This window comes from Antennarius striatus, chromosome 1, assembly GCF_040054535.1.
Source record: "Antennarius striatus isolate MH-2024 chromosome 1, ASM4005453v1, whole genome shotgun sequence".
Lineage (NCBI taxonomy): Eukaryota > Metazoa > Chordata > Actinopteri > Lophiiformes > Antennariidae > Antennarius > Antennarius striatus.
The window spans coordinates 13,163,335-13,178,258 of NC_090776.1; the positions used below are offsets into that span (position 1 = coordinate 13,163,335).

The 14,924-nt window shown below is 40.7% G+C and overlaps 1 protein-coding gene across 1 annotated transcript in view; it reads left to right on the forward strand.

Moving 5' to 3' along the window:
* Positions 1-14,924, forward strand: part of LOC137592200 (dynein axonemal heavy chain 12-like) — a 54,527-nt gene that overhangs the window by 2,935 nt on the left and 36,668 nt on the right. Inside the window, exons 3-5 of the mRNA XM_068310217.1 lie at positions 491-638; positions 688-742; positions 2,634-2,777. Of these exons, the coding sequence (XP_068166318.1) occupies positions 491-638; positions 688-742; positions 2,634-2,777 (347 nt within the window). The remainder of the gene's footprint in view (positions 1-490; positions 639-687; positions 743-2,633; positions 2,778-14,924) is intronic.

Below are 14,924 nucleotides of genomic sequence, written 5' to 3' on the forward strand. Positions count from 1 at the left end.
AGATGCTCCCATTGCGAGTTCCGCAGCACTGGAATAGCCAGCCTGTCCTTGGGAGTACACCAGCTGGGAACCTGCATCTTTATGCAGCTGTGTACCTCAGTGGAGCTTCCTTTGTAAAAATTGCACAGGTAAATAATATGTAACTGCATTCCCTTCAATTCAAATAACTATTCTCACTGTAGAGAATGTCTGATTAAGTTACGTGCGTCATATAAAAAAAATGGCCTTCCAACAGGTGTTCAAGGCAATGGATCTGCAGCTTTTCAAATATGGCAAATTTCGCCGGCATTCCAGATCTTTTATTGAGCCTGCAGTCATTCACCACTGGAAAACTTTGCAAGAGGTGATGCTGCAGCAGCTCAACCATACAAATAAATAAATTAGTAGCAAGTACTAGGATGTATTTTGAACAATTTTTCTTAACAAAGAAATAAACATTATCAATAAAAGTAAAGATATATCTTTGTGTTTTATTGAACAGGTTTTGTAGCTGACATGGTGGACCTCATATTTGACAAAGTCTTGGTGGACCCCATGCCATACACAAATGAGATGATGGCCATTTCTGTCTCAGAGAATCTGTCTGCCCAGTATGGGCGTCTGGTCAAGGAGGAGGTCATTGCCAGCTATATGACCAGGTTCAACCGAGACTCAGTCTAAATCCAGCGTTGTGGCCTTCGTCCTCAGGAAACTCCCGGCGTATGTGAAGGACTACACAGGCTGGGATAACGACCTGGATTCTGTGCCCTAAGTAGCCCCAGCACCAGCCAAGGTGCGATAGGCCAGACATCTGCACCGTCTACAGAAAAATTACACAAAATTATTTATTTCACTATGTTTGTAATCCTGAGTATTACAACTGTTGTTGATTTCCTTATAGGATGGCCCTGTGTTCTCATTATTGTTATTGTCTTATTATTGTTTTTGGGTTTATTTTTTGTAAATAATGCTTGCATATGTCAACAGAAATGGATTGTGAATACCAAAAAACGTTCAACATGTCTATTAATAAGACAGAAATCAAGGTGTCGCAAATACAATATATTAGACTTTGTTGTACCTATATTTGTCATGTGTTACTGCATTAATGAAGGTATCCCTGATAAAACAAAATAAGACATAACTATAGTTTTTATTCTGTGACATTTTTCAAAGAACGACTTACCGATGTATTTGTCTCAGACATGAAGGTTTAGCTGTGAGCATGCTACCTGTGGTATCTCCAAACAGCAGATGTTTTCTGCTTCTGTTGGCATCCGTTCAGTATCCACAGGAACACCTGTACAATAAACAGAAGGTGAAGACATTTCAAAATAGAGTAGATAAAGGGATCACTGCAATATGGCTACATCAATTCACGATTAACCTGGTGTGATGGTGGCAAGTGTTGGCTCCGTGTGTCTTGTCACAGAGGACTGCCTCAAACATTTTGCAGCTTCATAACGGGTTAAATCAAAGTGATATAAAAATAAAGTAACTTTGCCATGAGCAGAAGCTAACATTAGCCAGATGGTAATAACTATCAGAACCACCATCAGACTTTACCGTCACTTATAGAAGTACAGCAACATTTTAGCAGTCAACATGTCCTTATATATACAACATACAAAATACATAAGACAGATATGACATTATTACTGTGCGATAAGAGGCGGGAGTAGGAAAAAGTAGCTACTGGACGATGCTCCGGTCCTGTGATGATGTAGGTTACAAAACAAAACACAACACAGAACCAACTAAGTAACGGTCACACGTACTAACCATTCAGAAACGTCCTGCTGCAGCCACACAGTCGGTGTTTCTTCAGTTTCTTCAGGAGCCTCCGCTTCTGGGTCCGACTCAGGGTCATGTATGGCGACACGATGAGGCCTCCCAACACCATAATGATAACAAATCTAATGCCAGTCAGTGTCCCGTTAGCCTAGTGCTCTCCTTCAGACTGACTTAACTGAAGGAGGCGTTGACCAGCGGACCTCATTAGCATACTACAGCCGGAGGCCTGAAACGAAACGTTTTGTGAGTAGCTCAGATGAGCGATTTTGAAAAGCTGATATTTGGGACCACAGATCACTTTAGGTTAAAATATTTGGAATACAGTCTAGTTGGCCATCTGGCAGCTGAATGACATTAAGTTAAAAATACATAATATGGCACCTTTAATATTTATGTTCAAAAAGTTGTTTATATTGTAAAAAATGTTTAAAAAAAGAGTACAAATGTATTAATAGAAATTGGTTTGTTACAGTGAGAAGGCTTTGTTTTTGTAATTGATACTTTGGAGAAGCACATTGTTTTGCATTTTTGATGTTTAATAAACAGTGTTGAGAAGACGTGTTTAATATGACACCATGTAAACTGAGTTCAACTCAACTAAACTGAGTTACGCATGCAACTAAACTCACAACACAGGCTGCAAACTTTTATGCACCTGCTTTATAAGAATCCTGCTGATCTGGTGGAAAGTTAAAGTAACGTATGTGGAGCTCTGTAAAAGAACAGAACTGGACCATAAAGACATACAAATCCGACGGGGGGAAAGTGGAGTTGTCACCAAATGAATATAATTACACTCAGCTATGTGTGCAACTTTAATCAAGTCATTTTCAGAATCATTGTCCCTTTTACGGATGCAGGTAGTGGGAGAGGACCCTCAAGACCCTTTTCCCTTCATTCGTCAGGCTGTCTCTGTTGACATCTGTGGTTGGCTGGTTGTTCTTGTCCTGCTGAACCGCTTCAGCGACACAGTTGTCATCCAGCGTGTCTTTAGTAGCCTCACAGTAATTATGCAGCACAAAACATGCATAAATTACATTAGGCACTTCCTGTAGATTAATGTTCATAGCTCTCCTCAAAGCTCCAAAACGGGCCTTAAGTCATCCAAAGGCACACTCTATCAACATATGAGCTCTGCACAAAGAAAGCCCAAAATACTGCGCCTGAGGTGTACTTACTTCTTTAGTATAGTCCTTCATTAGGTATGGCAGCAGGGGATAGGCAGGATCGCCCAAAATGTAAATTGGGATTGGTTCTTCGTTTTCCACTATATGTCTTGCACATGGAGGAATTTTGCCACTTTTGAGGGCATCATTGATGACACTGTTGGCAAACATACATGCATCGTGTACACTTCCATTCCATTTTACGACCACGTCCATGAAACAATATTTGTAGTCACACGTGGCCTGAACATTAGTTAGTTAGTTAGTTAGTTATTCATTTATTTCAGGCAAGGCAAGGAAAAACAAAACAAAAGACAACAACAAACAAAATAATTAAATAAGCAAATAATAAGCAAAGATCATAACTCAACAATTCAATTCTACCAGAAAGGGAGTGGGAAGAAGAAAACTTATGTAATCCCACCCCAGTTCCTGATTCAGAGATCAAACCACTGAGCTTCACTGCTGCCTCGAAGATTCAAGGATAACCACACAATAATTGCATCATGATGGCGTCACCATGGGCAACAATGAAATTATCACATTGCAATTACAATTCCACACAAAAATGTAAGGAAGGCACGATATACGAACAATGGTAATGTACAATATACCAACAATCGTAATGGACAATGTCAACAACAGTAATTAACAAATACCAACGATGATCAAGAAACACTGAGCACTTGTTAACAAAAAGAACAGCAGTTTGAGCTCAAACGACCCTCATCTCTATATTTTGACCAGAGACGGTGTTTATATGACAGTTTGAATTGATTAGTACTTTGGCATTTCTTGTGTTGTGAGTCCAGATTGTTCCATAGTTTCACTCCGCACACAAAACACAAAAACGTTTATGCGTGGTTTGAGCTCTCGGCAATGAAAAATATCCAAAACCTCTCAAGTTATGAGCCCTGACTGGAGTTATAAAAAATAGTTGGAGGTTTGGTGGTAATAATTTGTTGAATGCTTTATATAAAACTATTGCTGTATTATATTGTACAAGATCATGACATTTTAGCAACTTTGACTGCGTAAACAGGTTATGAGTATGTTCAAGAAAGCCAACCTTGTGAATGATCCGCACTGCTCTTTTCTGTAGTATGATCAGAGGATTAATTGTGTTCTGGTAAGTATTTCCCAAAAATTCAACACAATATGTAAAGTATGGGAGGACCAAGGTGCAGTATAAAGTACGGAGTGCATTTCCATTAAGGTATAGTTTTGCTTTATTTATAATTGAGAGGGTTTTGGAGATTTTTGTTTTGATGTGTCTGACATGGGGTTTCCATGACAATTTACTATCAATTATAAATCCTATAAATGTATTTTCACTTACAAATTAAATTTGAGTGGCATCAATACTTATTTTTTGTTCAGACATTATGTTGCGATTTCCAAACATCACTACCTTGGTTTTATTTATATTCAAAGATAATTTATTTGTGTCCATCCATTATTTTATTGTGTTTAGTTCCGTTTACTGTTTTTAAAAGCTCAAAATAATCATCACTACTGTAAAATATATTTGTGTCATCTGCAAATAGTATGAGTTTCAGGACTTTGGCTGTGTTAAATATATCATTTATGTACAGATTAAACAGTTTGGGCCCCAACACTGACCCCTGGGGGACACCACAAGCAACGCCAAGTACATCTGATGAATGTTGACCCATTTTTACGAACTGTACCCGCCCTGTTAAATAACTTTTTAACCAGTCCCCAGCCAACCCCCTAAATCCATATCTTTCCATTTTATTTAGTAATATTACGTGGTTAATAGTATCAAATGCCTTTTCAGAACAATGAAGAGACCAACTGCATACTTTTTCTGCTCCAGTGCATTAGTTATATCTTCAATAGCTTCCGTTATTACCATTGATGTAGTTCTTTTGGTTCGAAAACCATACTGACCTTCATAAATTATGTGATGTTTCTCAAGAAACTTTTCAAGTCGAGAGTTGAAAAGTTTCTCTAAAATTTTTGAAAATTGAGGCAAAAGTGAGATTTGTCTGTAATTATTAAATGCATGTTTGTTTTCATTTTTAAAGAGTGGAATTACTTTAGCAATTTTCATTTTGCTTGGAAAACAGCCAGTCTGGAATGACAAGTTATAGATATAAGTTAAAGGTTTGACAATTCTTAGTATAATTTTTTTGACCAATGACATGCTAATGTCATGACAGTCGGTGGAGGACTTACTTTTACACTTCTGCACGATCTTTGTCACTTCCTGCTCATTTGTAGCTGAGAGGAAGAATGAAAAGGCATTATTTTCAATAGTTGACTTTGCAATTCCACTATCAAGAATATCAGCAGCCAACTTAGGGCCAACATTCACAAAAAAATTGTTGAACTTATTTACTACATTATTCATATTAAAATCTTCACCATTTTCATCAATAAAGTAATCAGGGTATGTCAACTTTGAGGATTTTTGTTTGATTAGGCTATTCAAAGTATTCCAAGTTCCTTTTATATTGAAGGAAAAGGTCCCCTTCCTGTTTAGGAAATCTTTGGAAGTGCCCATTGGTTGCTTTATTGATGTGTGTGTGCCATCTACTGCACCTAAGCACTTGGGGAGGGCATGCATCCTCTCAAAAAGATCCACAAGGGTTAGGGTTAGGGTCCCAAGTGCACCGTTATATATGACACACCTGCCTAACAATGTTTGAGACACTCTGCTTTGACAGACCAAAGGCATTTGCTGTTTTCCGTAGCCTACCCTCATCAGCTAAATAGTACAGCGTACAAGCAACTTTTTAGACCATACTGACCGAAGATTGCATGACAAAAGACTGCCCCTCTATGTAAAGATGTAACAATTCCGCCACAGACAGAAGCGACGACTGGGACATGCGAAAATTCGCACACCATTCGTCTGGGAGAATGACTTCCATCTCAACGTTAAACAACAAGAATCAACAACATGTGAGACACAATCGTGAAGTGGAACCAAATTTATTCAACATTTTATATTGTGTTTACAGATAAAAAACTGAAAAGTAGGACGTGCAAAAGTATTGGCCCCCTGTTCTCTCAGCTCAGCTAACCGACTCCAGAAATTTCCTGATGACTCCTGAATGATCCAATTTAGACCTTAACGACTAACAATGACAAACAGAGTGCACCTATGTGTCATTTGGTCTCAGTTTAAATGCACCTGCTTTGTCATGGTCTAAGAGGTCTATGAAAGGAACACTGGAGAACAAACAGCTTCATGAAAACCAAAGAACACACCGGGCAGGTCTGAGATAAAGTGGTAGAAATGTTCAAAGCAGGAATGGGATACAAGAAGATTTCACAATATTTAAACATCTCCCGAAGCACTGTGCGAGCAATAATATCAAAATGTAGAGAGCATAAAGCCACTGCAAACCTACCAAGACCTGGCCGTCCCTCTGAACTTTCAGCCCAAACAAGGAGGAAACTATGCAGAGAAGCAACTATGAGGGCCATGATCATGCTGGATGACCTGCAGACATACACAGCTGAGATGGGAAAATCTGTCCATAAGACAACTATTAGTCCTACTTTGCATAAATCTGGCCTTTATGGAAGAGTGACAGGAGAAAGCCATTCTGAAGGAAAACCATAAAAAGGCCCCTTTGGAGTTTGCAAGAAGCCACATGGGAGACATAGATGACATGTGGAACAAGCTGCTCTGGTCAGATGAGACCCAAATTGAACTTTTGGGCTGAATGTAAAATGTTACGTTTGGCGTAAGAGTAACACTGCAGTAACATCGCAGGCAAGACGTCAGCGTTTCGTAAAAAGTTGTAGATACACCGTCTAAATGACAACGGAGACCCAGCGTGTTCAAAAATCTACCTTGGCCAGCATTTTCAAAAAGTTGCGTTTTCGTCTCGGATATCTGCATTGTCGTGGAGATGGAAGGCGTAAACGCGACAAAAAAGTTGCGTTTTCAAAAAAGTTCGGGCATGGTGTTAGTTAGTTAGTTTAGGAGACGTGACATATGGAGTCAGATGGGCATTAACTACAGGTATAAAACAGCTTGTTCAATTATTCGGGGTTCCCACTTTCTGATCGCTGGAAACACAAGATCTCATATTCTGTTTTCATTTCTGACCATTCTGCAAAAAACCAAGTGTTTGTACTCTGAGGTAAGTTTACTGGTGATTTTTAGCATGTATGAAATTTCTCTGAGACGAGGGAGATTCTTACAACTGTTACTGTTACTGACAATCAATGATTACAGTATTTTCTGCACTACAAGGCGCACTGGGCTATAAGGTGCAACCTCAATAATGTGTTTTATAATTTATTTCATATATAAGGCGCACCGGATTATAAGGCGCACAGAATAAAAAATAAATAAAATTTATTTGATAAACTGCAGCGGCTGTAGTTGCGCAATCCGTCCACTAGATAGAGCCATGCTGCTCAGGCAGTCATGATTGCATTCATGACTTCCTGACTACCTTTGAATGGCTCCTATTGTTATGTCAATAAGCCATTCTGAGCTTCATCAAGGAAACCTGATCACTTGATCACTTTGCCATCTTAGAAAGAAGTCAACACGCATATTAAAAAACCTGACATTAAAAACTGGTTAAATTCATTATGAGTACAGTCAGTGCGAACAGAGCGGATTATTTCTTGATCTGAAGTTCGAAGCAGATATTTAAGCTCCGACGTTCGTCTTCGTTTATTAATTAAATATTGGTTCAATCGAACGGTAGTCCAGTCGGAGGTGAGGTGCAGCTATTTGCTGCTGTGTGTCCCAAACAATTTTAAAGTAGTTTTTAATGTCAGGCTGCTAATTTACTGGCAAATATGATGCTGTTTTACTCCTAGAACTGACTTTAACGTCGGTGTCTCACCGCCATGAATCTCACCGCACGTCGCTGCAGACAGAATACACAAGCCTGAATGCGCCCCTCCGCCGCCCGCCCAGAGCTATCAACTACATTTGTAAATCAATTGCAGCACACCCGTTGGCACCTCTGACTGGCAGTGACTCTGTTCTTGAAATTTCAGAAAAGGCTGGAAGTTCAGCTTTGAGGGTCTTTCATTCACCTTTATGCCAGTTTCTCAGTGTGTTTCCACAGACTAATAGAATGGACCGTCACTAGACTCCAGATGACAGCACAATGGCATTTTTAAGACCAATTAAGTTTAAAGTGGGTTATTTCCGACGCCAAATGGTTAGGAAATACTGAGATCAGTCAGTCAGTCAAACTTTATTAATTGAATTGTTGAAAGTTCCTTATGTTTTGCTACGTAATCACCGGTGCTCCTACAGTCTGCTCTACCGTCTGAGAGCAGCTCAGTCAGAGCCGGGACTTCGGTGACGCCCCTTGACTACCATTGTTAGGGGGCGTGGGCCTGAGTGCCTTGTGAGGGGGCTCCTCTGGTGGCGGAGTGCGGCATGACTGCCGGCCAGACTGCCAGCTTTTTTTCAGCGATCATGTTTTTAACCAATATTAATATGAATATTAATCCATATATAAAACGCTCCGGATTATAAGGCGCACTACGGGTTTATGAGAACATTTTAGGCTTTTAGGTGCGCCTCATAGTGTGGAAAATACGGTACTCATTCCCGCTGCAATCTAAGCTACCCACCAGTGACATGCCATGAGGTGACATGACATGAGGTTCACAGCAGTGAGGCACCAATGTTAAAGTCAGTTCTACGAGGCAGACATAGTGACGTATTTGCCATTAAATTAGCAGCCTGACATTAAAAACTGTTTAAATGTATTACGAGTGTACCACTTGAACAGGGCGGGTTATTTCCTGATCTGAAGTTCAAAGCAGATATTTACACTCCAACGTTTATCTTCTCTTATTAATTAAATCTTGTTTTAATCGATTGGTAGTCCTAGCTGAGGTGAGGCTCAGCTGCTCACTGCAGCACTCATTCATTCATTCATTTTCCAAATCCGCTGAATCCGCTAACGCAGGTCGCGGGGTAGCCAGTGCCTATCCTGGCAGTCTCAGGGCGTGAGGCGGGGGACACTCCGGGCACGACGCCAGTGCACCGCGGAGCCACATAGAAACAAACAAATCATTCACTCACACACTCACTCCTATGGTCAATTTGGGACCGGCCAATCAACCTGAAGCGCATGCTTTTGGAGGTGGGAGGAAGCCGGAGAACCCGGAGAGAACCCACGCAGACACGGGGAGAGCATGCGAACTCCGCACAGAGCGGGACTCGAACCCGGGTCCGCTGTGTTGTGAGGCAGCAGCGCTAACCACTGCGCCACCGTGCCGCCCACTGCAGCACTGTGTGTCCTAAATTATTTTTAACCAGCTTTTAATGTCAGGCTGCTAATTTAATAGCAAATTTGACATTCTATTAGAACTGACTTTAACATCTGTGCCTCACCTCAATGAACCTCACCGCATGTCAGTGATACCCACTATGTTCATTTTTTCAGTCTTATCACATCACTTCATTGTCTACCAGACAGTTGATCAGTTACAGTTTATAAAATATATATTGAGCATAAATCCAGCAATAAATAGGTACTCAGTCCGCTAAGTCGTGGACTGGGGACTGGAGGATTGCCGGTTCAAATCCCATATGGACCAAAAGCCTGGGGCATGAACTGGCATTGAAGGAGTGTCAGTTCACCTCCTGAGCACTGTCGAGGTGCCCTTGAGTAAGGTGCCGTCCCCCACAAGCTGCTCATAGGGCGCACCACAAAGGACCTGCCAGCAGCTCTCGCTCTCACTATTTCCTTGCATGCCCTATAGGCCCTTTGTGTTTGTGTGTGTTTTTCAGGACCTGTACCATATACATATGTGTGTGCATAACAAATAGATTGGAGTGGAAAAGTAATATCCCAAAGGGGATAATAACTGGGGCGGCAGTGGCTCAGCAGTAGAGCATAAGTCCTCAGACCAGACATCACCCAGACATCGGCGGCTCGAATCCCACTCCTGCCAGACATCCTCGGAGTGGGAGCTGACAATGGGAGGCGCGAGCTCACCTCCAGGCCACTGCCGAGGCGCCCCTGAGCAAGGCGCCGTCCCCCCCACAAGCTGCTCATTTGGGGCGCACCCCGAAGTCACGACCCTTCACTCTGCCTCCCCATGTACCAACAATTGTACTAACCACATGCCTACAGGCCCCTAGTGTGTTTTGTGTTTGCTCAGGGGCCTGTACACAACATTGTATGCATGGTTTGATACATATATGGATGTAAAAAAGAGTGCAAAGATAATTTCCCCGTAGGGGATCAATAAAGTTGACTTTCTTTCTTTCTTTCTAAACAGAATGTTTCTTCTTCTTTTTCAAAGGAAAGGTAAATTTGCAACACAAGCAGAAAATATGTTCTATTTGAATAATTGACCAATCAATATCAACAGCACCCTTTCTCCCCTAAACATAAGTAAAAATCACATTCCCATATTCAGCTCCAAAACTGATTAACCAAACAGCTAAAATGCTGCCCACTGACACTGAACCAGTGTCTGAATCAGGACTTTTGAGGTAATAGCTCTACTGGCTAATATGTTTCACCTGTAGGTGCAACCCACAGCAGGTGGAGCGACAGGGGGCATAACCTGCAGCGGCAAGGATAACACACAACAACATTAACACAACGATGGAGCTGTAACATATTTACACAGACAAAAGTTTCACTCTTGGGATCTTTAATTAAATTTGCAAGCGTTCCAATAAGTCCACCCTACTCCCCTGCTAAGTACCAAGCTCATGTTTTTTGCCATGATGAAACATCAGTTTAGTTCACACTTTTATCGATCAAAGTATGAAAGGTCGATAGTTTCTTTAATGCTTTGTTTTGTTAAATACATTACCAACTTCATAATTAGTTTAGGAACACGTCTGTCTTCCAGGTTGATTTGGTAAATATAGCAAATTATGAATAAGTTCAAACAAACCAAATTACAGTACCTCTCTAGAACATATATGGAAAAGAAAAGCCAATGAGCTTTTAATCTTTACAATTGGGCTGTAAATAAATACCCCCCCCTTTCAAAAAATTTTGCCAAGGCATTCTAAAAAAATGTGGTGAACACCAATGAAGAAGTACAGTATTTTCTGCACTATAAGGCGCATTGGATTATAAAGTGCACCTGTAATGAACTGTTCATTTTATAATTTATTACATATATAAGACACACCGGATTATAAAGGGTATATAATAAAAAATTTAATAAATTAACAGAAGTCATATCATGGATCTTTCTTTATAGAGCTGGTCTAAAGAAGTTTCTCAAGCCTATTTACAGAAACCCACCAGAATTCTCCAGGCACAAGCAGTGGAGAGGAAAAGAGCAGAGCCAACCCCCACTCCCCCCCCCACACACACAGTTACGTGTTCTTTTATGTATCAACTACATTTGCAAATCAATTGCAGCACATCAGGAACCTTTGTCTAGCAGTGAATCAGCTCTTGAGATTTCGGAAAAGGCAGGAAGTTCAGCTTTGAGGGTCTTTCATTATGCCAATTTCTCTGTGTGTTTCTGCAGACTAATAGAATGGACTGTCGCTAGATTTTTTAGACCAATTAAGTTTAAAGTGGGTTATTTCCGGCTGCACAGTGGTTGGGAAATACTGAGATAAGTCAGTCAGTCAAATTCCCTATGTTTTGCTAGGTTATCGTGACGTTTATTTTTAGTCAGTGAAGAGATTTAAACATTATATACAGGTACATGCTATTTACTATTTTGCTGGCTTCACAATATTCAATTTTAATCACACAGTCTGTACTTTTGCATCACCCTGTCTCAGTAAATTTCCACACACTCAAACTAATCTGACACACACACACGCACACACGCACACACGCACGCACGCACGCACGCACGCACGCACACACGCACACACACACACACACACACACACACAGTTACATAGGACATAGGACATAGGCGGCAGTAAGATCGGTAAGATTGGGCCTAAAAAATCCAGCCCGACCCGACCTAGGCCCACGGGCATTAAAGCCCAACCCGGCCCGAGCCCAATCAATAATTTGATTTGCAGGCCCAAGCCCAAAACAAACCCAAAATTTTATATTTTATTTGTGAGTACTCAGGAGGGGGAAATGCGTCAGTCAGACCCAGACAGGGCACTGCTCAGAACAAGGGACTGGTTGCTATTTGTATGATTACATTTGTGACGATGCCTGTGCATTATAACAAATTAAAGCCTGTCTTTTGTAACGAATTACCATACAGCACCTTCTCTGTTTTACCTAAATTATTTATTTACTAAAGGTATTCCTTAGTTTAATATCCATAGATCGTTTGAGATACACAATATATAAATAATACCGTATTGGCCCGAATATAAGACGACCCTGATTATAAGACGACCCCCTCTTTTTCAAGACTCAAGTTTGAAAAAAGACTTTTTGAACACCAAATAAAATTTTTATACACAAAATAATTACAGTACATCTGATACACATGATTATAACAATATATTCAATGTATTCGATCACATCGCAATTGTTTGAAGACTCTGCCTCATTTATCACCATCATCTTGAAGTTTGCGTCATAACTTCTCCTCAGCTGCCGGTTAACCTGGCCGTTCTTCGACCCACTTTTCTCCAGATAGTCGCTACGTTTCTCCATTTTCTGTTATCTCTTATTTTCTTCTCTTTTCTTTCTTACCGCTATTTTTTATTTTTCTTCTTCGTGCTACTGCTATTTTTATTTTTTTTCTTCGTGACAGGGGTTCGCTTTGGTCTGCGGAGTTAAGTTGAGCATTCGCTTTAAAGATATCTCGCGCCATCTAGCGTTGTGAATGGGTATAATGTCTACACCCCGAATGCAAGACAACCCCCACTGTTTCAGTCTTATTTCAATGCAAAAAACACCGTCTTATATTCAGGCCAATACGGTATATTTATTAAAAAAGTTAGTGAAAGATAAGCCCAAGTCCGACCCGACCCGAACGTAATTATTGACATTTTGAGCCCGACCCGGCCTTAAGATCTTACCTCTAGATGGCGGTCTCAGTTCTTTATTCACAGGATGCAGATCAGAAACCACATTCCATCCGGGACCAGCACCTACATTCCAAAGCTCACAGAGAAGGGGGGTTGCCAAACACTTGTCATAATCTAATTGGACCAGAAGACAACATATCATCTCATGCAAATTATTTATCTGAAATGTATAAAAATCACTGAGCAGAGAAAGGTAGTGCTTTTCTTCAACTGCACTGTTACAAGACCACTGTAGGCAGAGACACTGAGAAAAGCCCGGATATCTGTATTAGACTTGTTGTCAGGAATAAACTTTTTAAACTTATGATGATCAGCTAAGTCTCCTACTTTTCCTTATTAACAGGGGTCCTCAGAATAACGAAGTTTTAAGACTACTTTGCTTCATCAGGCACTGGTGCAGGCTGGTCTCCGGTCACAGAACAGGTCAGTGAGAGCCGGCACTTCGGCGACGCCCTCTGACTACCGTAGTCAGGGGGCAAATGTCTGAGCAGTTTGTTCAGCATGTTTGTATGAAATATTACACTATGTAAACGGATAAACCAATTGATGCCAGTTGTATGGCATAATGAAACAACATATTGTTTGTCTTTGAACTGACCTCTCCTGTTGATAGGTTACAAGACATGATAAATTACAATTAATTGCAGATGACAGATATACTAGCAATGGTAAGTATTGTCTTCATGTCAGTGAAAATATTGAAAATATAGTAGACATTTTTGGCATTAGAATACCTTTGACATCATTATTTTATGATATGTTAAACACTGAATGTTTCTTTTTTTACTTCAGACTTCCCTTGCATCACTCAGCACCCATCCATTGATCCAGTTGTGCTGCACAGGCACACCCTGGGGAGGGCCCATCTAAGGATGACAGACACGAGACCTGATTCTTATGTCAGACCCATCCCACACAGTACTCTGAAATGAGTAGCCTACACCCAGTTGATCTCCCAGGTAAGGGAAACAGGGAGGTAGTGCCATCATGCATGAAGGAGGCCATTAGAGCCATGTATCTAGAGAAGGACAGCATCTACACAGGACATAAGGAGGCTAAGGATCAGTGATTTATGGCCTAAAAAATTAAGATTTAAGAGTAAATCACTTTATTGTCCACACAATGAGGAAATTATCTTTACACTTTTACACTCCCACTTCCAGCTCAGTGGGAGGTGTCAGCTCACCTTTCAGCTACTGCCAAATAAGTATACATACTGTATAAGTATACTTATACAAGCAAACCTTGGTTTTCGAACGCTTTACACATCGAACAAATCGGAATTCAACCAAAAAATTCGGAATTTTTTTGTCTTAGAAGTCGAAAAAAACTCGAACGCGAAATGAACACCTCTTTGGGGCGGCAGTGGGTCAGTGGTATCGCGGGTCATCCAATGATTTAAGAATGGCGGTTCGATTACCGCTCCCGCAGAGTCAGTTGTCTTGTTGTCCTTGGGCAAGACACTTTACCCTCCTTGCCTCCAGTGGGGCACTCGCTGGTGTGTGAATGTGTGTGATTGTTCCGCTGGTGGTCGGAGGGGCCATAGGCGCAGATTGGAAGCCACACCTCCGTCAGTCTACCCCAGGACAGCAGTGGCTACACACGTAGCTTACCATCAGCAAGTATAAATGAGGAGTAAATGAATGATGGATCCACTGTAAAACGTCTGGGTGTCCAGAAAAGCGCTATATAAATCTAATCCATTCTTCTTCTTCTTATTGTTATTATTATCATTATTATTGTATTTATTTCTCGCCGCCAAGTGCAAGAAAAAGTGAGAAAAAGTCGAGAGAAAACGTGACGGTAATGTGCTTTTTATTTTAGTTTACTGCATTCAATAATGTTTCACTTAATTTCCGTTCCATTGCCTATGGTACGAGTTAAACTTCTGTCCAAAAGACGAAGGTAATTTGTACCTTAGGCTAACCTGACTACGTTGGGGTTTTTTTCTTTTTTTCTTTCTCGTGTTTGCTTCTTTCTTTTACATTTATTTGATGTTTCATTACCATTGCGCTTCTGCTGAGCTG